This window comes from Ruditapes philippinarum, unplaced genomic scaffold, assembly GCF_026571515.1.
Source record: "Ruditapes philippinarum isolate M1 unplaced genomic scaffold, ASM2657151v2 ctg909_1_1_1_1, whole genome shotgun sequence".
In the NCBI taxonomy this organism is placed as follows: domain Eukaryota; kingdom Metazoa; phylum Mollusca; class Bivalvia; order Venerida; family Veneridae; genus Ruditapes; species Ruditapes philippinarum.
This window is the reverse complement of record NW_026866920.1, coordinates 64,928-91,103: the sequence shown is the minus strand read 5'-3', so window position 1 is coordinate 91,103 and position 26,176 is coordinate 64,928. Positions and strand designations below refer to the sequence as shown.

At 34.7% G+C, this 26,176-nt stretch overlaps 1 protein-coding gene across 2 annotated transcripts; it reads right to left on the bottom strand.

Annotated features, from left to right (window-relative positions):
* Positions 1 to 8,068: 8,068 nt before the first annotated feature.
* LOC132734208 (uncharacterized) lies at positions 8,069 to 25,718 on the bottom strand. Of its 2 annotated transcripts, none has more exons than XM_060720904.1 (10): positions 25,695 to 25,718; positions 22,089 to 22,149; positions 20,882 to 20,935; positions 20,164 to 20,202; positions 16,259 to 16,412; positions 12,775 to 12,881; positions 10,634 to 10,741; positions 9,411 to 9,512; positions 8,986 to 9,129; positions 8,069 to 8,226 (listed from the first exon to the last, which is right to left on the bottom strand). In XM_060720904.1, exons 1-10 carry the CDS (start codon positions 25,701 to 25,703, stop codon positions 8,192 to 8,194), a joined length of 813 nt encoding a protein of 270 aa, XP_060576887.1. In that variant the 5' UTR covers positions 25,704 to 25,718; the 3' UTR covers positions 8,069 to 8,191. The 2 variants fall into 2 exon arrangements, with proteins under 2 accessions (XP_060576887.1, XP_060576886.1); XM_060720903.1 differs by lacking the exon at positions 25,695 to 25,718 and adding an exon at positions 23,936 to 24,077.
* Between the last annotated feature and the right edge of the window lie 458 nt (positions 25,719 to 26,176).

The window sequence follows — 26,176 nt, the reverse complement described above, 5'->3', positions numbered from 1 at the left end:
TAGAGTAAAATTGATCATATAAGTAAAAAACAGACACTAAACAGATTTTCAAATGCCTGGACCGGAATACGAACTCGGGACATCTTACACCCTATAAGCAATTAAGCATCTAAGGAAAAAACATTTTCTATCAAAGGGAGTTATCTGACTATCAAACTATGTAAGTAAGATTACTCTCCCTCTTTTTGAAATGAATTTCTGTTCCGGTAAGGCCCGATTAAAAAAGTCGGTTTGGTTATTTTACGCCTATCAACAGTGATACAGTTTTCTGTACATAAAACTTGTGTTAGACTCTTTGCAAGTATATTGCGATTAGGATATTGTCACACAAAGTATTTCCTGGACAGATAGATAAGTATTCATTCCTTGATCAAGTCATGAAAGCAAATTGGCCAATAATTGATTTTGTAACGAAAATAAGCATATACAGCTTATTTTATTGCTTCAGAGGCCAGTTTTAAGTAAATTAATACAGACAATAAAAAATATATGCCTGAAAAATGTCATTTAGAAATTTCCCGGGCGCACAAGTGTTTGCACATTGATTAGAAGACAGGAAACAAATGCGTTTTATTAATCCGGCCTAGTGAGAAAAAAAATCTTTTTAAAATCAAGGGAAATTAATCTTATTTTATTAAGTGAAGAATCAGTTATCTCCCTTATGTAACGACATTGTCACCAGCATAGTCCAATCGGAACACCTCGGGCGACTTCAAGAATTGACGGAGATTGCCGAGTCTAGAATGCACCCGTGTAGTCTGAATACCACCTATACTATTGGTATTTTATATTTGAAATCCATGTTTTCATCATTTTTTTTCCAAATAATGTGCATGAAAAGTTTTTGTGTAGAATTTAATCAACATGTTCGCTACTTCACTATTGCAGAATGACGCATGATTCCATGATGTACTGATATTTCGTAGGTAAAATTTAGTAAACCTTGTCGTAGATTATGCATTTTTAACACTTTCAGAAACAGTGAACTTTTCTGAAGGGACCAATTTCTCTTTCTTTAAATTTTTGTTGATTCTTAAAAAGTCGCCCGTTACTTAACATACGTCGCACGGTTAATTCATCGTTGATTTGAATGCTTTCAGTACTTAAATATATAAACTTATAACCTGCTTAAACTGAAAGTGATATACCTTAAAGAAATATATGCTTTAATTATTTTTATATTAATGCAAAGGTTGCGAGTAAAACAGTCCCCCCCCCCTTTTTTTACAGAATCATGTATGGCTCGTCTGTCCATGTGTAATTAAGGGTATCTAGAAAAACTTAAATCAAAAACATCTTCAAAAACTAAATAGATAAGTTGTAAAAAATATGAGCCCCGCTATGACAAAACCAACGTAATGGGTTTGCGACCAGCATGGATCTAGACCAGCCTGCGCATCCGCACAGTCTGGTCAGGATACATGCTGTTCGCTATCAGTTTATCTACTTGTTACAGGGTTTGTAAGCGAACAGCATGGATCCTTATCAGACTGCGCGGATGCGCAGGCTGGTCTGGATCCATGCTGGTTGCAAACGCATTACTTTGGTTTTGTCGTGACGCAGCTCACATATATTATTGTTAAAACGGCTAATTATAATAGTATGATACATATAAATATGTTTCTAAGCCAGAGTTTCAAACTGGCATTAGTATATATGTACAAGCTTTATTTTTCATCTTTTAAACACAATCGAGTACCTTTTCTTTGCACATCTTAGTAAAATTGATTTTATAATAATTGAAAAAAGACTCTAAAATATTTTCAAATCTGGACCTGGATTCGAACCCGGGACCTCTCACATCCTAAGCGAGCATCTAATGCTTGGACCACAAGCTAGTTATGAAGTAAAAGCAAATGATTCGATTGTCAAAGGGAGTTAACTAAATATCAAATTATTAAGTAAGATTACTCTCCCTCTTTTTGAAATGAATTTTTGTTTCTTTAAGGCCCGATTAAAAAAGTCGGTTTGCTTCTTGTGCGCCTATCAACAGTGATACAGTTTTCTGAACATAAAACTTGTTTTTGACTCTTTGCAAGTATGTTTTGATTAAGACTATGTCACACAAAATATTTCCTGGACATATAGATAAGTATTCATTCCCTGATCAAGTCATGAAAGCAAATTGGCTAATAATTGATTTAGTAAAGAAAATAAGCATATACAGCCCATTTTATTCTTTCAGAGGCCAGTTTTATGTAAGTAAATACAGGCAATAAAATATATGCCTGAAAAATGTCATTTAGAAATTTCCCGGGCGTACAAGTGTTTGCACATGGATTAGAAGACAGGAAACAAATGCGTTTTATTAATCCGGCCTAGTGAGTAAAAAAATCTTTTTAAAATCAAGGGAAATTAATCCTATTGAAATAAGTGAAGAATTAGTTATCTCCCATTTGTAACTACATTGTCACCGGCATAGTCTAAATTACTGCTTAAATATTGAAATGGGACAAAAAATAAATTACAGTTGTGGAAATGAACAGAATGAAATGACGTCAATGAAGTTGAGGCAAGCAATGAAAAGATTGCAATGGGGTCATTAGGGGTATTGAAGAGATTGCATTGGGATATTAAAGACATTGTAGTGGGGCAATAAAGATATTGGGGGAAATAAAGAAGAGCTTGCAATGAGGAAAATTAAAATATTGCAATGGGGATAATGAACAGATTGTAGTTGGTTATTTGAACAGATTGTAAAGGGGTTACAAAGAGAATGCAATAGGGCTTTAGAAGAATTGCATTGGGGCAATGAAAAATTGCAACGGGGCAATAAAGAGTCAATGAAAAATATTACAATGGGGGTGATAAGAAATTGAGGATAGAACATTCCATTGTCTCATAATAAAAGAAACCAGACATGGTTGCCATTGACTACCATTATCTTACCATTCATAATTCATTTAATTGGCAGGACTGTGCTATCAAAACGTACAATTGAGGAAGTTTTTCGTTACCTTCATTCAAACTATTAAATCATATTTATCACACACCCTTGCCGATTTTGCGACTCAGTAAAAATGGTATTGCACGGCCGTGCATATATTTTGACGTGACGTCATTAGCGTTAGTGTAAAGACGCGCTGAATATTAGCGTTATACTATAGGCGCGTCAATGAAAATTATCTTATTTCACTTTAAACGGTCTTTATTTTGGGTATGTGATAAATAGAATATTAAATTCGTGTAAGTTCATTACTGAATTTATTGCACTCGTTGAATAAAATAATATTATGCTCGCCAGAGGCTCGCATAATGTAATTTTATTCAACTCGTGCAAAAAATTCAGTATTGAACTTACACTCATTCAATATCCTCTATACATGTACTTACATGTCCATGTCAGTTCACTTCGATGAGAAAAGGCTGCCTAGTGATTTAAGTTGTTAAGATGACTGCGTTCGTATAAATATGTTACGAGTTTGAGCCTCACTGAAGACACTCGTATTTCCTCGAGTAACACCAATTGTAGTTAGTTCTAGCTAAGCTTGTAAAGCAATGAAAGCCTGGTTCCAGAAAGGGCACAATCGGGAGTAGTTAAATTATGATTCAAGCTTTCATGATAATCAAGTAAAATTTATTATGTTATACCTTATTATTAGTAATAATTATTTCTACTAGTCATTAACATTTTCGACTTCATAAAAATGTACAGCAATGCCACTGTACGAGTATATCAGTATAAATGCAATCCATTCTTTACGCTGAATTAAATGTATAGCTATATTCCTAAGCTATCTTCCTTACAAACTTACTAGTTGTGCAAGACAGTTAGGATTTCGAAGCCCGAATCGAGCCTTAAACTAATACCAGGCTTCTTTTTTCTCTTGCATGACTAACAGGTTTCCTGTTTTGAATTAGAACCATTTTGCAAACCTGAACTTGGTAAAACTAACAGCCTTCTTTAAGTTCTTGATCTTAACATTGGTGGCAGTCTCGGCAGATTCAAAGCTATGGAATCAATATATCATTTTCTCTTCAAGTTATTTACTTTGATGAGAATGACTGCTTAATGATTTAAGTGGTTAGAGTTCTGCGTCTTACTGTGGGTTTGAGCTCAACAGGAGCCACATCCATATTTCTAATATAGCACAAGGTCAGATTAGGTCCAGCACGGCTGTAGCTGCAATTTAAGCTGCAGTTGTGGAGTGTTTCAAATACATTCTAAGCAAATCAAGACATTTGCTTTGGATAGAAAGATTTGTTTATTTGTGCGGTGGGGGTTACGTCGCAAAAAAACAGTATACATGTAGGTCATATGGCGACTTTCCAGCTTTCATGGTGGAGGAAGACCTCGGATGCCCTTCTGTACTTAATTTCAGACAAAAGCGGACACCTGAGTAGAACCACAGACTTCCGTAAGCTAGCTAGATAACTTTCTATCGTGATGAATCCAGTGACGATTTCCTTCCATACTTAGCAAGGTCATGTATTACAGCAAAATAGACAAGTTTGTTGGAATTGATAATAAAACAAATATAAAACATATTTATTGAATTATTGATTACATATATTAGAAACAATGATTCTATTATATATATATATATAAAGTAAACAACTATCACAGGAATTTCAACAGATTATTTTTTCCTGTAATTCAGTTACCTAACAGATAAATAATTTCAAATTCACAGACTTTGCATAACTTCAATCATTTCTAGACAATAATGTATACAGAAAACTGAGAATTGATCTGAGAATAAATGTACACTTTGATCTGAGACAACAATGCACATTTTGATCTGAGATAACAATGTACACTTTGATCTGAGACAACATTGTACACTTTGATCTGAGACAACAATGTACACTTTGATCTGAGACAACAATGTACACTTTGATCTGAGACAACAATGTACACTTTGATCTGAGACAACAAGGTACACTTTGATCTGAGAAAACAATGTATATTTTGATCTGAGACAACAATGTACACTTTGATCTGAGACAACAATGTACACTTTGATCAGAGACAACAAGGTACACTTTGGTCTGAGACAACAATATACACTTTGATTTGAGACAACAATGAATACTTTGATCTGAGAATAAATGTACACTTTGATCTGAGAAAACAATGTATATTTTGATCTGAGACAACAATGTACACTTTGATCTGTGACAACAATGTACACTTTGATCTGAGACAACAATGTACACTTTGATCTGAGACAACAATGTACACTTTGATCTGAGACAACATTGTACACTTTGATCTGAGACAACTTTGTACACTTTGATCTGAGACAACATTGTTTACACTTTGATCTGAGACAAAAATGTAGACTTTGATCTGAGACAACAATGTACACTTTGATCTGAGACAACAATGTACACTTTGATCAGAGAGAACAATATACACTTTGATCTGAGACACACTTTGATCTGAGACAACATTGTACACTTTGATCTGGGACAATAATGTACACTTTGATCTGAGACAACAGTGTGCACTTTGATCTGAGACCACAATGTACACTTTGATCTGAGACAACAGTGTACACTTTTATCTGAGACAACATCGTACACTTTGATCTGAGACAAAAATGTACACTTTGATCTGAGACAACAATGTACACTTTGATCTGAGACAACAATGTTCACTTTGATCTGAGGCACACTTTGATCTGAGACAACATTGTACACTTTGATCTGAGACAATAATGTACACTTTGATCTGAGACAACATTGTACACTTTGATCTGAGACAACAGTGTACACTTTGATCTGAGACAACATTGTACACTTTGATCTGAGACAACATTGTTTACACTTTGATCTGAGACAAAAATGTAGACTTTGATCTGAGACAACAATGTACACTTTGATCTGAGACAACAATGTACACTTTGATCAGAGAGAACAATATACACTTTGATCTGAGACACACTTTGATCTGAGACAACATTGTACACTTTGATCTGGGACAATAATGTACACTTTGATCTGAAACAACAATGCACACTTTGATCTGAGACAACAATGTACACTTTGATCTGAGACAACAATATACACTTTGATCTAAGACAACAATATACACTTTGATCTGACACAACAATGTACACTTTGTTCTGAGACAACATTGTACACTTTGATCTGAGACAATAATGTACACTTTGATCTGAGACAACATTTACACTTTGATCTGAGACAACAATGCACACTTTGATCTGAGACAACAGTGAACACTTTGATCTGAGATAACATAGTACACTTTGATCTGAGACAACAATGTACACTTTTATCTGAGACAACATCGTACACTTTGATCTGAGACAAAAATGTACACTTTGATCTGAGACAACATTTATACTTTGATCTGAGACAACAATGTACACTTTGTTCTGAAACAACAATGTACACTTTGATCTGAGACAACATTGTACATTTTGATCGTAGACAAAATTGTACACTTTGATCTGAGACAAAAATGTACACTTTTATCTGAGTCAACAATGTACACTGTCTATATTAATCAGCATTATCAACTCTCATACAATCATGACAATTATTGGCAAATGTGGAACACGTATCACAAATAGGTGTGTGAACTGTCCAGGAGCTGTATCATGAGCACCGTCCATAAACCAAGTATCCCTATCTACTAAAAGATCCATTCCTGTATCACTACTGCAGATCTATCACCGGCTGCACCATTGTCATAAAGCACAAATTCTGATGGGTCGGTTACCCTGTGATGTTGCATGGTTCTGGTATCTCTCATTGAGGTTGGACAAATGTTACCTGAAATTTAACAAGAGGGCCATAATGGCCCTGAGTCGCTCACCAGAAACAACTGCTTTTCAGTGAAAGATAAAAGACTACCTAATAATGCTACAGACAAAGTTTGGTGATCATCCATCATTAAGTTCTGTAGAAGCAGACCATTAAAGGTTTTCTATTTTTAGCTTTAGTGGCCACTAAAAGTGGCCAATCAAATAAATATGAGCTAACTTGATAAATGACTACCTAAGAATGCTACAGACAAAGTTTGGTGATCATCCATCAATTAGTTCAGTAGATGTTCAAAGGTTTTTTCTATACCTTTAATTTGATAATTTGGTTGATAATTGATCTGAACAAATAAAAAAAAATGTCCTATCAAGCTTATATAATTATAACGTTCATTATTCATCAATTTTTATGGAGCATAAAAATACATTATTCATCAATTTTTATGGAGCATAATAATACATTATTCATCAATTTTTATGGAGCATAATAATACATTAGAAACCTATGAAACAATGGGATTTTGTACTGGTAGGTAAGGGGACTTTGTCCAGCCTTGCAAAAACATGAAGGGGATTATGTCTGGGTATGAGAAGGGGATTTTGTCTGGAGGGGATTATGTAATGAGAAAAAATAATCTCAGTGCCTGAGCAGTCAAACTTTATCATGTAAGATGCTGTATGAAAATATTTTTTCAAATAATGGAAGACAGTTTGTCCAAAAAGAAAAAATTTTTGCACGATTAAAATAATATTTGCGAATAATTTCAATTCGCGAAAATCGTAAATATTTCCACATCGCAAAATTAACCACTTATACAGTAGAAGAAAAATCAGCCTTTTAGCTTGCCAGTTAAATATAGCCCAATACTGTTTTCCAGACAGTAAAAAAAACTATTCTTATTTCAAAATTACTTCTGATTTATTCATTCATTAAAGCACTGTTCTTGTACTTCTAAATTTATTGGAATAACAATAAATTCAGGGGCGTCCGTGGCCGAGTGGTTAAGGTAGTTGACTCCTAACCACTTGTCCCTCACCACTGTGGGTTTGAATCCCGACAGGGACTTTGGATTCTTTCATGTGAGGAAGCTATCCAGCTAGCTTACGGAATGTCAGTATTTATACTCAGGTGCCCGTTTGTGCCTGAAATAATGCACAAAAGGGCACCTGAGGTCTTCCTCCACCAGTAAAGCTGGAACTTGCAAAATGACCTATACTGTGTCAGTGTGACCTAAAACCCAAACAAACATTAGTTTACTTTATAAATTAATGTACTGTGCAATTATAGAAAATTGGCTTCCAAGCATGGTTGTTAAGAAATGAAGTAAAACGGATTTAACAAATTATTTTATTGACACTTGTACAGTCATGTATCAAACATAGTCATGTAGAATTATTCGGACATCAACATTCCTAGGATCGGGTTCTAATTGTTTATCAGTGATTTAGTCAATCTCTCATTCCATTTCATCACCATATTGATTTCTCCGAGCTGAAAATAGATAACAAAAATATTTAATAAGTGTAAAAAATATGAACTTTTACATAAAATAGAAGTTGCTTGTATGCAACATATGTAAAAGAAAAAAAGGGGGACCATTGGCCAAAATGAGGGTATTGGTATAAAATGCTGTAAGCTTATAAGAATCTTACACCGGTTGCCGGTGCAGACTGAAATATCTAGCTCCAGGGTAACTGTTTGTGGTGGCAAAGAGGCTCTGCTGAGTTTCCACTAAATAGTTACCCCGAGAGCTAGATATCCCTATCTGTAATGACAGCTAGTTTTTGATTCTTTGTCTTGCATCTTACATCGATCTTATTCCGAAAAGAAATTACAAAAACTGATATTTTTATTTTGCACTTTCTTCTTATAGTTGTGTCTTTACTTACAACTTCATTAATTACGGCAAAATGATGTATGCCTGAGAACGCAATTCATTTATAAAAGGCATGTGGGAATGACATCATTTAAAACATGTGACTTATCTTACATGAGTTGGGGGGCCTGATATACAATGAGTTCCTGTAAAAATATCCTGTGATTAAATTTTGCAATGACTTATCACATTGTGTACACAACTGTACTGCAGGAATGTGAAAATAACTGGATAACTTGGGTTCAGGACCTCCAAAAGATCATTTCTGTCAAGTTTGGTCCAGGAGATTATGGCATGTATGCCTCTTCTAGCATGTCCTGGCAGATACAGGCAGGCAAGTATAAACCACAAATCATACTGACAATAATTATTACCTCTTCTAGCATGTCCTGATGAACTCGGCAAGTCTTCCGGTGTAGGTTTCCTATCGGGTCGGTCATTAGGTTGACTAAAATTGTAATCTATACTACGTGGTTCTGATGGTGGACTACTTTGATCTCTATTGGACGGCCCTTTATCTGATAAAAAGAATATTTATATAGTTTAAACCCTTTTTACTCAAATCGGACTGGGAACAGCACATTTCAATGTATTTCTTGTATATTTCTTAGTTATATTTCATCAATTTTTCTGTTTTAATAGCTTGTGTTGATCCATGTGAAAAATTGAAATTTCATGTTAGCCTTATAAACGTCAGTGGAGTTCCTTTAAATTCCGTCATGTCAGAAAACCTCAGTGGACTCCCTTTAAGTTATTGAGCATTCTTGCATGAATACTCTTAATATAAAATTAAACTTACTTTTGTAGGTTGTTTCAGGATAATTCTGTTTAGCCCTCTGCTCAGCATAAGAAAATGAAGGTGAACCGGAGGCTGGAGTTTGAGGTTGTGCAGTCCCTTGACCTATATGAAATTTGGCATAAAAAAATTCTTAATTTCTGGAATTATGTAAAAATTAGTCAAATTGACAATAGAAATAACATTAAGTCAAAGTCAAACAAACTAAGTAACAGTATGTAAATGTAATATTTTGAAATTATATATGTAGTAAATAAGGAAATGTTGTATAAAACAAGCAATTATCATAGTATTGCAAGCAATACAAAAGTCCCCTACCGGTTAGAACCTCTGCAACATTCTGAAGGGCCATTGCCATTCAATTATGCCATTGTGGAAGACATGAATGAACATAATTTTTTTTTAGAATTTTTATTTTATCTGTATCATTTATCTGCATTGTAATTTCAAAGATTTTTTTAATACATTTACTATACAATTCTATATATACTAACTGGCCACAGTGTGGGGTCAGTTTTGACCCCAGGGGCATGATTTATATCTTTCTAGAGGACAAAAATGTGATGCTTCATGCAAAGTACCTAAACTCTTGGCTTTGTACTTTCAGAGAAGAAGATTTTAAAGACAATGATACTATACAAGTCTATATTAGAGGGGCTTGGGAGTTATTTCATTTCTGTGTAGGTATACTTGGCAACGCCACATGTTAAATATCTTAGCTATGAGCATTGCAGTTTCATAAAAGAAGAATTAAATGTATTTTCCTATATGAGTCTAGGACATAGTAGTTTCATAAAAGACTTAAATGCATTCTTATATAAGCCTATGTAAATTAAGTGACTCTAGGGCGGAGTCATCTTGACCCCAAGGGCCTGATATATTTAACTTGTAGAGGGCCACAAGGTGATGCTACATTCCAAATATCTAGGCTCTAGGCATTGTAGTGTATGAGAAACAGATTTTAAATTTTTTTATTTTAAGCTCCTGTGAGCAACTTATGCGTTAGACTGGAACCACTAATATAACCTTTCTGGAGGGCCACCTAAATATAATTCCAATGAAGTTTGATCAAAATCTATCAAGTAGTTCAGAAGATGTTGATTTTAAAGAAATAGTGGACATCAAAGAAGTATGGTCGTTCAAAAAAGCACACCTCTGAGCACATTTGTAGTCAGTGTGACCAAAAAACGGTATGTGCCTGTGCTGTCACATAGATCTTCACTTACTTATGTTTCTTGAAGCACTATTATTATAATTTCCCCTCTGTTCAGCATAGGAAAACGAAGGTTTATCAGAATCTGTCTTTTGAGGTTGTCCTCCACTTGCTTGTTGATCTGTTAAAATTTACATGAAAATTATAAATGTTATCTTCCATATTTGAGCCCCGTCATGACAAAACCAACATAATGGGTTTGCGACCAGCATGGATCCAGACCAGCCTGTGCATTCGCGCAGTATGATCAGGATCCATGCTGTTCGCTATCACTTTCTCTACTTGTTATAGGGTTTGTAAGCGAACAGCATGGATCCTGATCAGACTGCGCGAATGCGCAGGCAGGTCTGGATCCATGCTGGTCTCAAACGCATTACGTTAGTTTTGTCGTGACGCGGCTCATATATTATTTATCTGATAAACAGTTCCAAGATTGAAAGCTATAGCTTACAATTTCTTAAAGCAGCAGGCCTCCAGATTCATACTAATTTACATGAAAAATTTGAAATTGTATTTGAATGTGTAATATTGTGAAGTAACCGAAGGGAAGCAATTTAAACATAATCAATGGCACTTACAAACCACATAAATTACCGAAAAGTGGTCAAAATATGCACAAATAGCCTTTACTGAGTTAATAACACGGCAGAAATTTAGTTGTAAATACTGAAAAATCAGTCATTAATCGCACATATGTACAATATTACTTGAATCTTGAAACTTTTTACTTTTCCTTACATTTTAGTACATTTTTCTCAAGTTTGTTTTATTGAAATATTTTGACTCATCTGGAGGCATATAGCTATACAGTAGATGCAAATCTCGACAAGCGATTTAAACTGTCCATAACTTAAACAAGAAGGCCATGAAAACACTAGGACACTTTACACTGCTGGAAAAAGTAATGATTACTTTAATGCAGAGGTAGGTCACATTCAAGGTCAACACTAAAGTTTACAGATGGTGCAACCTTGAAAACTAAAGAAAACAATTCTTAAAGTAAGTACCTTGATCATAGGCAGGGCCAAATTTTACCCCAGTGCATGATTTACGTAAAATTTCAAGTGATCCACAAAGAAATGCACATGTGTAGATTGATCAGGATTTTTTTACCAGAGGGGGTCACAAAAATTTTGACAAGGGTTAAATGAGAATCTAAAAAGGAGTTTACTGGTATACCTGGGGAGAGGGGTGGGGGAAAGGGGGAATTCATAATTTGATCAAGTTATTGGGGAGGGGCAAATTTTGACCCCATGGCTTTTATTTGAACAAACTTGGTAGACACTGACTAGATGATGTTTCATGCCAAATATTTAAGCTCTAGCACTTTCGGTTTTCTAAAAGATGATATTTTAAGTTTTCTCTTTTGGTTGCCATGGCAACCAGAGTTCTGCTTGGAACTAAATTCTTTGAACAATTTTTAAAATGGACTACCAAAGGAAAATGTGAAATTTGGATGACATTGGCTTAGTGGTTTATGAGGAGATGTCGTATAAAGTAAAAGTTTATAGACAGACGGACGGACGCTGGACGAAAAGCGATCACAAAAGCTCACCATGTCACTTTGTGACAGGTGAGCTAAAAATTACTGTTTTTTTCCATATGACAATAGCTTTATCAGTATGAAAGTTTCATAAACAAAAGAGGACCTAAAAAATTCAGAAATTTTTTGGTAAATTTTTTCGATATACAAATATAGTATTGCATGATTAACTAAATAAAACCCTTTTAAAAAAAAAATAAATCAATGCCCACAGCTCCTTCCCATTTCACAAACCAGAGGTGTTGTTTTAACATATAAAACTTATAACGAAATAAGTGGAAAGTTTGCCTCTTAATCATTTTTTTGTTGGGGTTTACACTGTGCCAACACAGTATAGGTCATATGGCGACTTTCCAGCAGGAAGACTTCAGATGCCCCTCTGTACATTATTTCAGGCGAGAAACCCACACTTGAGTAGAACCATCAATGTTTCGTAAGCTAGCTGGATAACTTCCTCACATGAAAGAATCCCAAGTCTCTGGTTGAATTCGAACCCACAGCAGAGAGGCACAAGTGGTTTGAAAACATCGTCATTAATCCCTCTGCCACAGACACCCCTGCCTTTTTATCATCTTTAACATTTTTCTCTCCCTCTTTACTTATGTCATTACCTGTGGATTCCAACACGGGTTCTGTTGTACTTGGTTGTTCAGCATCTTGTGGTGCTGACTGGAATCCTGCCAATAAATCCTGTGATAATTGTTCACCTTTCCTTATTCTATATAATGAAAACATATCACTGTTGTCATTGAAAACATATCAAGATATAACTGTCTTCATTGAAAACATGTCAACAGGTAATTGTTGTCATTGAAAATATGTCAACAGGTAATTGTCGTCATTGAAAACATGTCAACAGGTAATTGTCGTCATTGAAAATATGTCAACATAAAACTGTTGTCATTGAAAACATATCAACATATAACTGTTATCATTGAAAACATGTCAACAGGTAATTGTCATCATTGAAAATATGTCAACATAAAACTGTTGTCATTGAAAACATATCAACATATAACTGTTATCATTGAAAACATATCAACATATAATTGTCATCATTGAAAACATATTAATGTATAGATGTTGTCATATATTACAAAGACCTTAACATTGAAGATTGTTTATCCTTTTTTTACCAAATTTAAGTTGAATATGTGCAACTGATTCCAAGATAATGAGGGGAAACTGATGATGACGATACAGTGTAACACCATATAGCGGGGCTTGAAAATATCAACTTGCACACAAAAAAAACTAAACCAAATGGTGATGCTGATGCCTAAATAACTTGGTGAGTACAATTATAGCTCTCCCTATTCTTTGAAAAGTCACGCTAAGTTCAACTAATTTACAGTTAGACATTTTCCTGTTATTACAATACCAGTGTGCTGTTATTTTCTTAAAGCAATGAGGGAGTCCTTGACCTAGTGGTTAACGTCCTTGGCTTCAAACAACTTTCCCCTCACCACAGTTTGTTGTTCTCATCTCATTAGATATTTTGAATTCTTTCATGTAATAAAGCTATTCAGCTAGCTTTCGGTATGTCAGTGGTTTTCTACTTAGGTATTTGCTCCTGTCTTAAATTGAGCAGAGGGGCACCCAAGGTCTTCCTCCACAAGTAAGCTGGAAAATCTCCATATGTCTGTTTCAGTAATGATGTGACTTAATATTAGGTAATACTACATTGTATAACTCAGTCGTACAAGTTACTTGATAAGCTTGAAATGGGTCATTCGTTTAAGACTTAAAATTTATACATGAACAAGATATGTTTGTAAAACATGTATGCCCCCTATCTGCAGCCAATTAGTCATGTGATAAGGTTATTATGCATGACTTCTGACCCAGTGATCAAACAATTAATAAGGGTTATCAAGTATCTACTGGTCATGACCTTAACCTTTGACCCCTTGACCCAAAACTCAATAGGGGTCATCTGCTGGTCACGACCAATCATCATACAAAGTTTGAAGTTCCTAGGCCTAAGGTTTTTAGTTAATTGATCGGAAACCGTTTTTTACTACAAGGTCAATGTGACCTTGACCCCTTTGACCCCTTGACCCCAAAATCAATAGGTTCATCTGCTGGTCATGACCAATCACCCATACCAAGTTTGAAGTTCCTAGGGCCTAAGGGTTCTTTAGTTATTGGATCAGAAACCGTTTTAACATACAAAGGTCATGTGACTTGACCTTTGACCCAAATCAATAGGGGTCATCTGCTGGTCCTGACCAATCACCATGCCAAGTTTTTGAAGTTCTTTCCCTAGGGGGGGGGGGGCCCGAAGCTTTTTGTTATTGATCAGAAACCCTTTTTACTTACAATGTCAATGTGACCTTGACTTTTGACCCCCCTTGATCCCAAAATCAGTAGGGGTAAATTGCTGGTCATGACAAATCACCATACCAAGTTTGAATTTCCCTAGGCCTAAGCGTTTCTTAAGTTTTTGATCTGAAACCGTTTTTACTTACAAGGTCAATGTGACCTTGACCTTGACCCTTGACCCAAAACTCAATAGGGGGGTCATCTGCTGGTATGACCAATCATCATACAAGTTTAAGTTCCTTTAGGCCTAAGCGTTTTTTAGTTAATTGATCGGAAAAACCATTTTTACCCTACAAGGTCAATGTGACCTTGACCTTTGACCCCTTTGACCCCAAAATCAATAGGCATCTCTGGTCATGACCAATCACCATACCAAGTTTTGAAGTTCCCTAAGCCTAAGGGTTTTTTAAAAGTTATTGGATTGTAAAAAGCATTTTTTTTTACCTACAAGGTCAATGTGACCTTGCCCATTGACCCCTTAACCCCAATATAATAGGGGTCCATCTGCTGGTTGACCAAATCACCATACCAAGTTTGAAAGTCCCCTTGGGGCCTAAGGGGTTCTTTAGTTATTGATCGGAAACCGTTTAACCTAAGCAGGTCCAATGTGGACCTTGACTTTGACCCCTTTGACCCCAAAAAATCAATTTTAGGGTCATTCTACTTTATCCATGACCAATCACCATTATCAAGTTTGAAGTTCCTAGGCCTAAGGGTTCTTTTCGTTTATTGATCGGAAAACCGTTTTTTACCTACCAAGGTCCAATGTGACCTTGACCCTTTGACCCCTTTAACCCCAAAATTCAATAGGGGTCAGCTGCTGGTCATTAAAACCAATCACCATACCAAGTTTTGAAGTTCCTAGGCCTTAAGGGTTCTTTTGTTATTGGTCAGAAACCGTTTTTTATCCCAAGAGGTCAATGTTGACCTTACCTTTGACCCCTTGACCCCAAATCAATAGGGGTCATTCTACTGATCTGGACCAATCACCATACCAAGTTTGAAGTTCCTAGGCCTTAAGGTTCTTTAGTTATTGATCGGAAACCCGTTTTGCTTACAAGGTCAAATGTGACCTTGACCTTTGACCCCTTTGAACCCCAAAATTTTCAATAGGGGTCATCTAACTGATTCATGACCAATCACCATTACCAAGTTTTGAAGTTCCTAGGCCTTAAGGTTCTTTAGTTATTGATATATAAATGTTTTTGTTTACTCAAGGTCTCTCAATGTGCCCTTTGGCTTTCCCCCTTTTTGCCCCCAAAACCCCTTGGGATTTCCCCTTACTGGTCATGCCCAAATCCCCCTACAATTTTGGTTTCCCTACCTAAGGGTTTTTTTTAGTTATCATGGGAAAAACCCTTTGGTTCGGACCGACGGCCCCGAAAAGGGTGCAAAAGCAATTTTCCCCCCTTTTTTTTTTGAAAGGGGGGGCATAAAAAATCTAAAAGTTATCATTTTAAATAATGAAAATTATTGAAAAATTTTCCTTTAAAAGTGTGTTTGTTTTGTTTTTTTGTTTCATTTTAAAAATTTTTCCCAAAAACGGGTTATTTCAGTCTATAGGGGGGGTGGGTTTCCTAACCATCTTTCCCTTGGAGAGTTACCCCAATTTACTAGATTTCCTTCCCCCGTTGCAAAAACTACTAAAGCATCCCCCGGGGATCAAACCCCACCCAGAGAGGAAAGGGGTTTAAAGTCATCGACTCTAACCCCTGGACCACGGAGGCGGTTTAAAAGTGTGTAACTATGTAACAAGGAAATGATACTTACTTTGTAAGAAGGTTTCTCCTTTCTTCAGCAGGCAGGTTATTCATTTTTTCATTCAGTTTCATAAATTCACCTTCCGGGCAACGTAACGCTAGCTCTCGCGCAATTTGGCCTGGAAGAGATGCTCTCCCTATCATAAAACCCAACGTCACAGCACCTACAAGAACATCTTTCTATATCAAACCCTTATAAATGATAACATTAAAGGAACTCCACTGAGGTTTTATAAAACATTAAGGAACTCACTGAGGTTAATAAGGATTAAAAACATTGAAAATTTCAATTTTTTCACATTAGATCAACACAAGCACTTTAAAACAGAAATAATAAATATAACTAAGAAATAATACGTTGATTTAATAGTATGTTTTTGCTATTCTCAGTCTGATTTTGGGTAAAAAAGCGTTGAAATGCTTTTTTTCAATTTGGTCATTTTTCACTATTGTAATAATTATTCTGGAAAAAATGATCGAGCTATTGATCTGATATTTTGCACATATGTTAGTATAGATCTACAACAAATGGAGTAATAATCTCAAAAATTGTTTCCAGTCCCTTCATATCAAAAAACCTCAGTGGAGTCCTTTTAACAATCTTTCGTATAAACGGTTGGCACCCATAGTGAACAATTGTGCATTCTAAGAGTACAAATATTTCAATTCAACCTGCTTTGTCTGGAGAAATTGTACAGTATGTGTCAAAATAATGCAGGTTAGCTGTGGCCTTGTGGTTGACGTGTCTGCCTCTCAACCCAGGAATCATGGGTTCTAGCCCTAATCAGGTCATGACCATGTTTCTTAATATGCCACAAGTACTGGTTGGTTCCGAAAGCGGACTAGAATGTGATTAATATAAGTTGCAAGAACTTGTTTCACACTCCAGCTTAAACTAGACCTATCACTGAAGGTGATTAATACCCCCACCAGCAACTTTTTGAAAAATAAGTAGAAGAAAAATTTCAACACAAACTATCAACTGTGTACAAAGAAATATTTCAATAAATTGTAATCCCAACTGGGGTCTCCAAATAAGCTTGCTTTTCACCAAAGTTTGATTACAAATATCTCATTCCTAACTCTAGTTATTGTCCGGAAACCATTTTTCCTATTTTAAGGAATGGTGACCTTGACCCCGGGGGTCCAAATGCAATACCCAACCCAGGTCTTCATATAAGCTTGCTATACACCCAAGTTTGATAACAATATCTCATTCCAAACTCTAGTTATTGTCCGGAAACCATTTTTTTCTATTTTTAGTAATGGTGACCTTGACCTTGACCCCCAGGGTGTCCAAAAACAATACAAGCCCAGGTCTTCATATAAAAAGCTTGCTATAAACCAAGTTTGATTACAATATCTCATTCCTAACTCAAGTTATTCTCCGGAAAACCATTTTTCTATTTTTAGTAACGGTGACCTTGACCTTGACCCCAGGGGGTTCCAAAATGCAATACCAACCCAGGTCTTCATATAAGCTTGCTATACACCAAGTTTGATAACAATATCTCATTCCTAACTCTAGTTATTGTCCAGAAACCATTTTTCTATTTTTAGTATCAGTGGACCTTGACCTTGACCCCAGGGGGTCCAAATACAATAACAACCCAGGTCTTCATATAAGCTTGCTTATACCACCAAGTTTGATTACAATATCTCATTCCTAACTCAAGTTATTGTCCGGAAACCATTTTTCTTATTTTAGTAACCATGACCTTGACCCCAGGGGGCCTTAAATGCAATACCAACCCAGGTCTTCATATTAAGCTTGCTATACGCAAAGTTTGATAACAATATCTCATTCCTAACTCTAGTTATTGTCCGGAAACCTTTTTCTATTTTTAGTAACAGTGACCTTGACCTTGACCCCAGGGGGTCCAAATGCAATACCAAACCGGGTTTCCACATAAGGTTGCTACTATACCAAGTTTGATTACAATACCTCATTCCACAACTCTTAGTTATCTCAGTCCGGAAACCATGATGTGGTAGACGACCGACGGGAACGGACCGACCGACCAACCGACAAGCTGGGACTCCTAATATACCCCCCCTAAACTTCTAGTTTGTGGGGGTATAATTTTTAAATATGGTTTAAACCCAAAATAATGCAGAAAGGCCTTTTCCTTCATGAGATTTTAACAACTTAAGTAAGAAGAAAGCGCCGCAATTGACCCGACCAAAAAACAGGTTTTCAAAAGAACCAAGTAGTTTGAAGTGACAGTAATTAGGAATAAAGTATGGCAATGAAAAAAAAATTATGCTTTTTATTTTTGTACCCAACACGGGGAAAGGTTTCAATAGTTCAAAATAAAAATATACCAGATACCCGAGTAGCAATCCCGGGCTGTTTTTTTCATTAAGTCCCAAAACCATGCCAAGTAAAAGTATAAAATAAGTAAAGGGTGTAAAAATTTTAAAACATTTTTTATTGTAAGCAAATGCCTTAACCTTGCTCCCAAATTTTAAGTGGGCAACCCCAAAAAGATGCAGCTTAATAAAAGCTACCCCACAGAGCAATTTGGGTTTGTCAACAGGTTAAAAAAAACTGGGGGGTTTTTATAACAAAAAAAACCAAATTTCTTTTTTTAAGCAAAAAGGTCCCTTTTTCCTTTGTTCACAGACCACCGGGGTCCCCAAATTCCCGTTGATCTTGAAAATTAAACTACCCACATCCCAAAATTTTTGGTTTTCAAAAGGCCGAAGAAAATTTCAAAGAAAATTCCCCCCGCCCTTTCATGGCAACACTGAATTTTTATTTTTAGAACAGGGCCTGCTTGACCCAAACATCGGGGTTTTGATTTTTATATGAGCTACTCACACACCAGATTTGCTGTCAACAGGCCAAAGCTAACTCAAGTTATTGAGCAGAACCTGAATCTCTATTTTTAGTAACAGTTACCTTGACCTTGATCACAGACACCTGGGTAGCAATCCCAAGCTGCCTCTTGATTTAAGCTATCTATACACCAAGTTTGGCGTCAATAGGCTTCAGCAAATTTAAGTTATTGAGCGGAAACCAAAAGTTGAAGCCCGCCCGTCTGCTGACTACGACATTTAAATGAATAACAGGTTTTCATTGAAAAACTGGCTAAAAATATGGTTATTATAAAATTTGTGTCAATACAGTTTCATCTTATAAAAAAAATATTCTTCTTTTTTTCTATATAAAACATAGTCATCTGTTATTACCATATAATCTCCAGTAAGAGCATAGGGGTGTTATATTTTCCAAACAGGTGTTAATTATAGTACAAAGAAATTGTTAAACATTAAAAATAAAAAGAATTTTCATTACTTTTGTTAAATTTTACTTCTGGATTATATATTCAAGGAGCACTTTTGAATAAATTCCTAGGATTTATAATAAACTGCTATTTCAACATTCTTGGTAAGTCAGGGGTGTCACGGTTAGAAAAAATGCTAAATGCTTTAAATGGCGACGTAATAACCGTGTTATACGTTTGACATTTAATTGACCATATTATAAAATCTTAAGATTTTCAACATTAACTTTGTTTCTTTATGAGAAGATATGCCATTTTGTTCACATTTTATTGTACTCAAAATGATTACAATACATATCTGCATAAGGAGTAACTATTTTCCGCTAGGATCGTATCGCATATCGATCACATCAGAAAAATACATTGTTGAGTACAACTAAAATACAAACAATTGTCATATATCTTGTCATAAAAAACTAAGGTAATATTTAGAATCAATTTAAAACTGTTCCATCCCTTAGTCAAATACTATCCTTGGTTACCAGTTATTGAATTTTCTAACCGGCTTTTAGCTAAAAAAACCGACCATTTCCGTTTAAACGGAGAAACATGACATCCCTAGTCGACGTGCAGCTTTAATATATAATCAACATAAAATGAGGAATGAAAAAACTTGATAACAAACCTGTATATTTAAGTAGGCTATACTTTGATGAAATCCTTCCTGCCAAAAAGAACAAAAGAAATATTTCATGTATGTAGTGTTATGTTTGGTGATATGTATATAATATATATTTATTATATGATCTATAAATGGCTTTGAAATGCATTTCTCTGATTGGTGAAGATGTATTTTTTCATAAAAAAATAACTATGACTGGTTAATTAACCAAAGTAAATGTATACTGATTCATTTTAAATGCTGCAATCCTATTGGACAAAACATAATTTCATTACTATTTCACCTCCAAATGAAAAGTTAGCCTAAACATTATGGTGTATGATTTCACACACTCAGTTAGTTTATCACATTTCCGTCCCGATTTTGTGACTCCATAAAAATGGTATTGCACGGCTGTGCATATATTTTGATGTGACATCATTAGCATTATACAAACATAGTGTAAAGATGCGCTAAATGTTAGCGTTATACTATTATATTATACTACAATGAAAAATGACTTTTTTTTTCAATTTAAGGAGTCTTTACTTTGGTTATGTGATAAATAGAATATTAAATTCGTGTAAGTTCATTACTGAAATTATTAAGGCTCGCATATTATAATTTTATTCAACTCGTGCAATAAATTCAATATTGAACTTACACTCATTCAATATCCTCTATATATTGTACAGAACTTCAAAAATTACCGATTGAAATACAATGTACATGTATGACTTACCTCTAACAATTAACATTCTGCAGATAATTATGTTACCTAAACTTAATGGAACAACTGAAAAAAATAAAATCATTAACATTTAATAGGTAGTTTGAAAAATCCTGACTTTAGCTTAAATTTACTTGCTGAATTTCTTTTACTTTGAATTTAAAATCCCTTACAGCAGCACAACTCCAGATTCATGCTAATTTTCATGAAATTTTTTTATGTATTTAAAAGTAAAATATTGTAAAGTGAACAAAGAAAGTAATTTACACATTGCCATTGAAAGGCCAAAATGACAAAATATACTGAACTGGAAAATGCTGATGATATGCACAACTAGACTTGGTACTACTCAATGTCCTGTACACTATTTGAGGAGTTAACCAGAAAAGTTTTGTGACGAACGGACAGACGGATGGTTGTTTTAACGAGAAATCAGTATTGGATCCAATACAATCAATTTAGCCTTGATTACATTTCCAGAGTCCAAAAAGTCTATATCAAATCCATATCACATTCCATATAGCCTCATTTTCATTTCTAGAGTCCAAAAAGTCCATATCAAATCCATATCAAACTCCATATAGCCTCATTTTCATTTCTAGAGTCCAAAAAGTCCATATCAAATTCATATCATACCCAAAACCTTGTGTTCATTTCAAGAGTCCAGAAAGTTTATATGCATTAGACTATAATCATCTAAATAACTTTGAAGAGGGTCACCTTGGGATTAATGGTCAACAGATGAAATGAGGTTTAAGAGAATTGCAGTGCTTTTCCTAGCCATTTAATTGGGAAAAATATTTGGTACCTTTCGAAACCTCCTCATGCTCTTTTGGCATAGTACATTTGTATTTTGAATCTTGCAAAATTGTTTATTCCAACCAATGCAAATATCATTCAAAGCATTATTTGAATTAAAAATTATACCATACTGGAAAGAGCTCATGCAAATTTATCAGCTTTGATAGCAGGAACTTCAGTTAAATTGGGATTTTTTTTCAAAGATTAGGAAAAGATTATAAGCATATTTGCCATTGGGAATGGGTCTGGTAATCTGGACCTGTGGTGACGCTGGAAAAAGGCATGAATTGTTACTTATAACTAAAGAAATTGTAGATTTCGGGGGACAATGGAAATCTGTTGACATACAAAGTGCCCAGGTGAGCTTAAAATGTATTTTTACAAGAAACATAAAAAGTTACAAAGTTAAAATATTTACCAGCACTGTAAAAGTTCTTTCTTCTAATTTCTTTGACGATTTCTTTTTCTTGATCTGATAGCTGTGAATGAAAATAAACAATGAGCATCAAGCAAAAGTATTTATTTAGATTATATTCATACCAGCAGTAAATGTTCTATTAGGCAATAACAAACTTTTGTGACATTTGTAACAATGTTCATAACTTTAACAAAAAATCCTAATGGAAATATAATAATTAACAAGAGGCCCATGGTCCTTTAAGGTCACCTGAATATTCAACAGCTGATTATATGTTTCCTTTTTGCATAAATAACTTTAATACATTGATTAAAAACATCAAACATCACATACATATTTTAATTTCAATACACTGTCTTTATGGCTTACAGACACTTCACCCCCCAGACACTTCACCCTAGGTCCTTTTTTGCAGACACTTCACCCCTCAGACAGTTCACCCCTCATTTTAAGAAATTTGATTGAGACACTTCATCCCTCATTTTTTTATTTTGTGTTTAACAATTATGCCAATTATTTATGTAGATTATGTTAAATACATTCAATAGTGATTGAGTATGTTTATTGTTTTAACCCATTGTCTAATAAATTTTGAGTTGATTTAATTCTTGAAGTTTTGGTACTTAAGTTTGTTTTCAGTTTGATCCTTACCATATAATAACCATTGAGTTATGTTCATTTGGTGATGGTTTGTGCTTTAACCTTGTGCTTAATTTACATAACTGGTGCTATTCATTTGTTTAATAAATGACGTTATGAATGATCTTTGTATTAAATGCAGGATAATTGTGTCTGATAATGATGATAAATAATTTATATTTACTATATTTAATAAAGCAACCGATTCATTCATTCATATTCATTTATATTCATTTTATTTATTTATTTAATTTATTTATTAAGAATAAATGTAATTTTCATACAATTATACCATTTTAATTCAATTATCTAATCAATTATGAGATAACTGTTGAATAAACAGCTAATCAACATGTTGAATAAACAAGGTGACATGCAAAAAACACTAAATTTGATGAATGGAAATGAAATGGATGAAAGTGCTGTGATATATCATAATTTGGCAATACAACCAATTAACCTAAATCAGCTTTAAACTTTAAGTAAAAATAAAGGTAATAAGCAAAAATTTTAATCAAATAATACTAAAAATAATAAATATAAACAGATATAAGCATTTGTTGTTGACCAACTTGTTTTATTTACTTTACAGAAAAAAATGGATGAGGGGTGAAGTGTCTTACTGATTTTGGGGGGTGAAGTGTCTTAAGGGGTGAAGTGTCTTCAAAATTTGAGGGGTGAAGTGTCTGGGGGGTGAGGTGTCTTGGCTACTCTTGCTACCGTCTTTATATAATATTATGTAAAATATTATATTGTGCAATTTATATCCACTCTCTGGGGCCTAAACCCTAAAAACAAAGTGGTCATGCATTCCAGTGTTTAAAATGCTCCCTACTTGTTATAACTAGAGCTATAATTAATACCTCCCTCCAGCAATTTTGACATTTTGGAAATTGAAGTGGTCTGCAGCAAAATTTGAATTCAACCTATAATTCATGGAGTATCAATCAGTCAACTGTGTAAAAAATTCTTAACTAATGTTATCCTCCAGAAACCATTTTTCTATTTAAAGTAACAGTGACCCTTGATCCCAGCGCGTACAAAGCTAACCGAGCCGGGGTCCTCCAAGAGCGACAAATGACATTTAAAACAGCACTAGCACAGTTCCGTATGTTTTGGGTACGAGTTATATTGAGTACGAATTCTCGCATATCAAATCTGTACGTTTGCTCACTTAATCACACTTTCAGAAAATTAACAAAACAAACCTTAAATATGCGATCCATGTCACTTTTAGATTTCAATGAGATGACATGTATTAAATTTAATAAAACCTGTCAAGGACTAAGGAAAGTTGTTTTTTCTACTTATGTAATTTGCGAATAACAAAACGGAGACATCTTTGTCATCTCGAATATGTCCTAAAGTACGTAAAGTAGCGAAAAGTGGTGTAAAGTAAATATATAAGTGTTTATTTCGGTAAAAGAAAAAAAAACAACAAAAAAGGTTAAATTATTGAAACTAAATAATACTTGGTAATCACTTGAATTATATGATCCTTTTTTATATGTACAGTACTGAACTCTCATCAAAAACTCTAGAAAGTAGGGGATGTAAAAAAATAGTTAATCAGAGCTTATATATCATTATGTTTATTGTTTTATAAATCCGACATATAAATAAAATTTACTTGACTTGACTTGAAGACCGGGATACTCTAGGACACGGGATCGGAGGGAACAAACGGGGACATGTATTCATTTTTATCTCAGTTATAAATACATTAGAATATATCATTTTTCTCTAACCATAAATATTTTCAATGTGGAGCTAAAATCACTTTGGCTATAATATTATATATAAAACAAGTGGACACAAAATCTAGTATATCTTAGCTGGCCAGCAATGATTTTTTTTATTTTATCATATCTATTTACTATCTTTAAGAAATATTAATTAAAGCGCCCGGTTCATCAAGCACCAAAAAATAGCCCAATCTTAGATATTGATAAAAACCTAAAGGTGTATAATTATAATACACCCTTGGAGCGTCAATTTGGTAGGTATAGTTGGTAGCTGTATATTCATATAACCATCTACCAGCTAGTAGTTAGTTATTCGTAATCCCCAACTACCTACCCACAGGTATAGTTTAGTTGGTAATTCGAACTTTGCATGCTTTCCCCTAAAAAAAAAACAATGCACGTGCCAAATTGGCCAAAATCCCATATTGAGACTATTTCCGGTCATCACGCACCTGTTGTCCAGTAACGGCAGAACGTCCGCGCGTATGTATGTTACGTAACTGACAACCGCATCGCAAAAAAATGGCCGCCGAGAGGACGTTGAAATCTTTGGCGAATCGCTTGACGAATTTAGATAAACTAATCGAAGAACAAGGACAGCCAGCTGACACTTATGCTTTTGTGGAAATTATGAAAAACGATAATACAATAAAGAAAACCAAAAGTGATATGAACGGATTGATCTACTTGGTTTCAAACTGACGGAGAAGAACGAGATATTTTAGAAATTCCAAACACTAAGCTGAATATGTTGCTTCCAAGGTTTTTATGAACTTGAGAAAAGTAGATGGTTCCGAGTACGAGCCAAACAGTATGGGGAGCATTCTTGACAGTGTCAACAGATATATTAAGGACCACGATTACGGCACAAACATCACGACCAGTGATACGTTTAAGCACACCCGTGATGTGGTTGCGACTTAAACTTTTTAAAGAAAAATATCCAAATCCCACGGAAAAGGCAACAAGAAAAATCGTGCAGATCCATTCACTGGTGAAGAGATCGCAATATTGAAGCAAAATGGGCTTCTTGTCAATGGTAAGTAAATGACCATCAGTTAAATAGGCTATGTCTTATCACGCATTATTCTGAAAATAGCCCATGTTATCTTTATAAAATCAGATCTAATAGCTCTTAGCACATATGTTATATTTTCAATGTACATAGAATGACAGGTCTGCAGTAGATCAAGTAATTTTTTTTTATAAATAAACCATTTACCTGTTCCATGATCTGTACTGCTGAAATCCACAACCACTAAAATTTAAATATCCTACATTAACACACAATAAAATCACTAAAATGTCTTGTTCCGTTCATGTACACTATACACAGACTACCACAGTAAAAGTGACGTAATGAAAACTGTGACGTATCATTTGAATGTCAATCAATACAACTGTCAATCAGTCATCATTATCAATTTATTGTTGTCACCATTAGTTATTCTAGAAATTCAAAAAAACCAGCAGAAGTTATTTCGATCTCAATATGAGTTATGGCAGATATACAATAGCATGGAAACTGATTTACTGCCTACAGTTATATGATTACTTTATTTGTATCAATTTACAGAAACGCCTAAAGCTTTGTCTAACACTACCAGGCTGAACAGCATTCTTCACTTTGGTTTACGTGGTAGACAGGAGCATCAAACAATGCTGTGGGAAGATGCAGAGCTACTCAGAACTGCATCAGGGAGA

Excerpts from the sequence above, each read along its gene's own strand:
- LOC132734208 (XM_060720903.1), bottom strand. Across the intron at positions 16,413-20,163 it reads TAGCCTACTTAAATATACAG|GTGCTGTGACGTTGGGTTTT; the intron begins GTTTGTTATCAA and ends ATGTTCTTGTAG. Across the intron at positions 12,882-16,258 it reads AGGAGAAACCTTCTTACAAA|AATAAGGAAAGGTGAACAAT; the intron begins GTAAGTATCATT and ends TTCATTATATAG.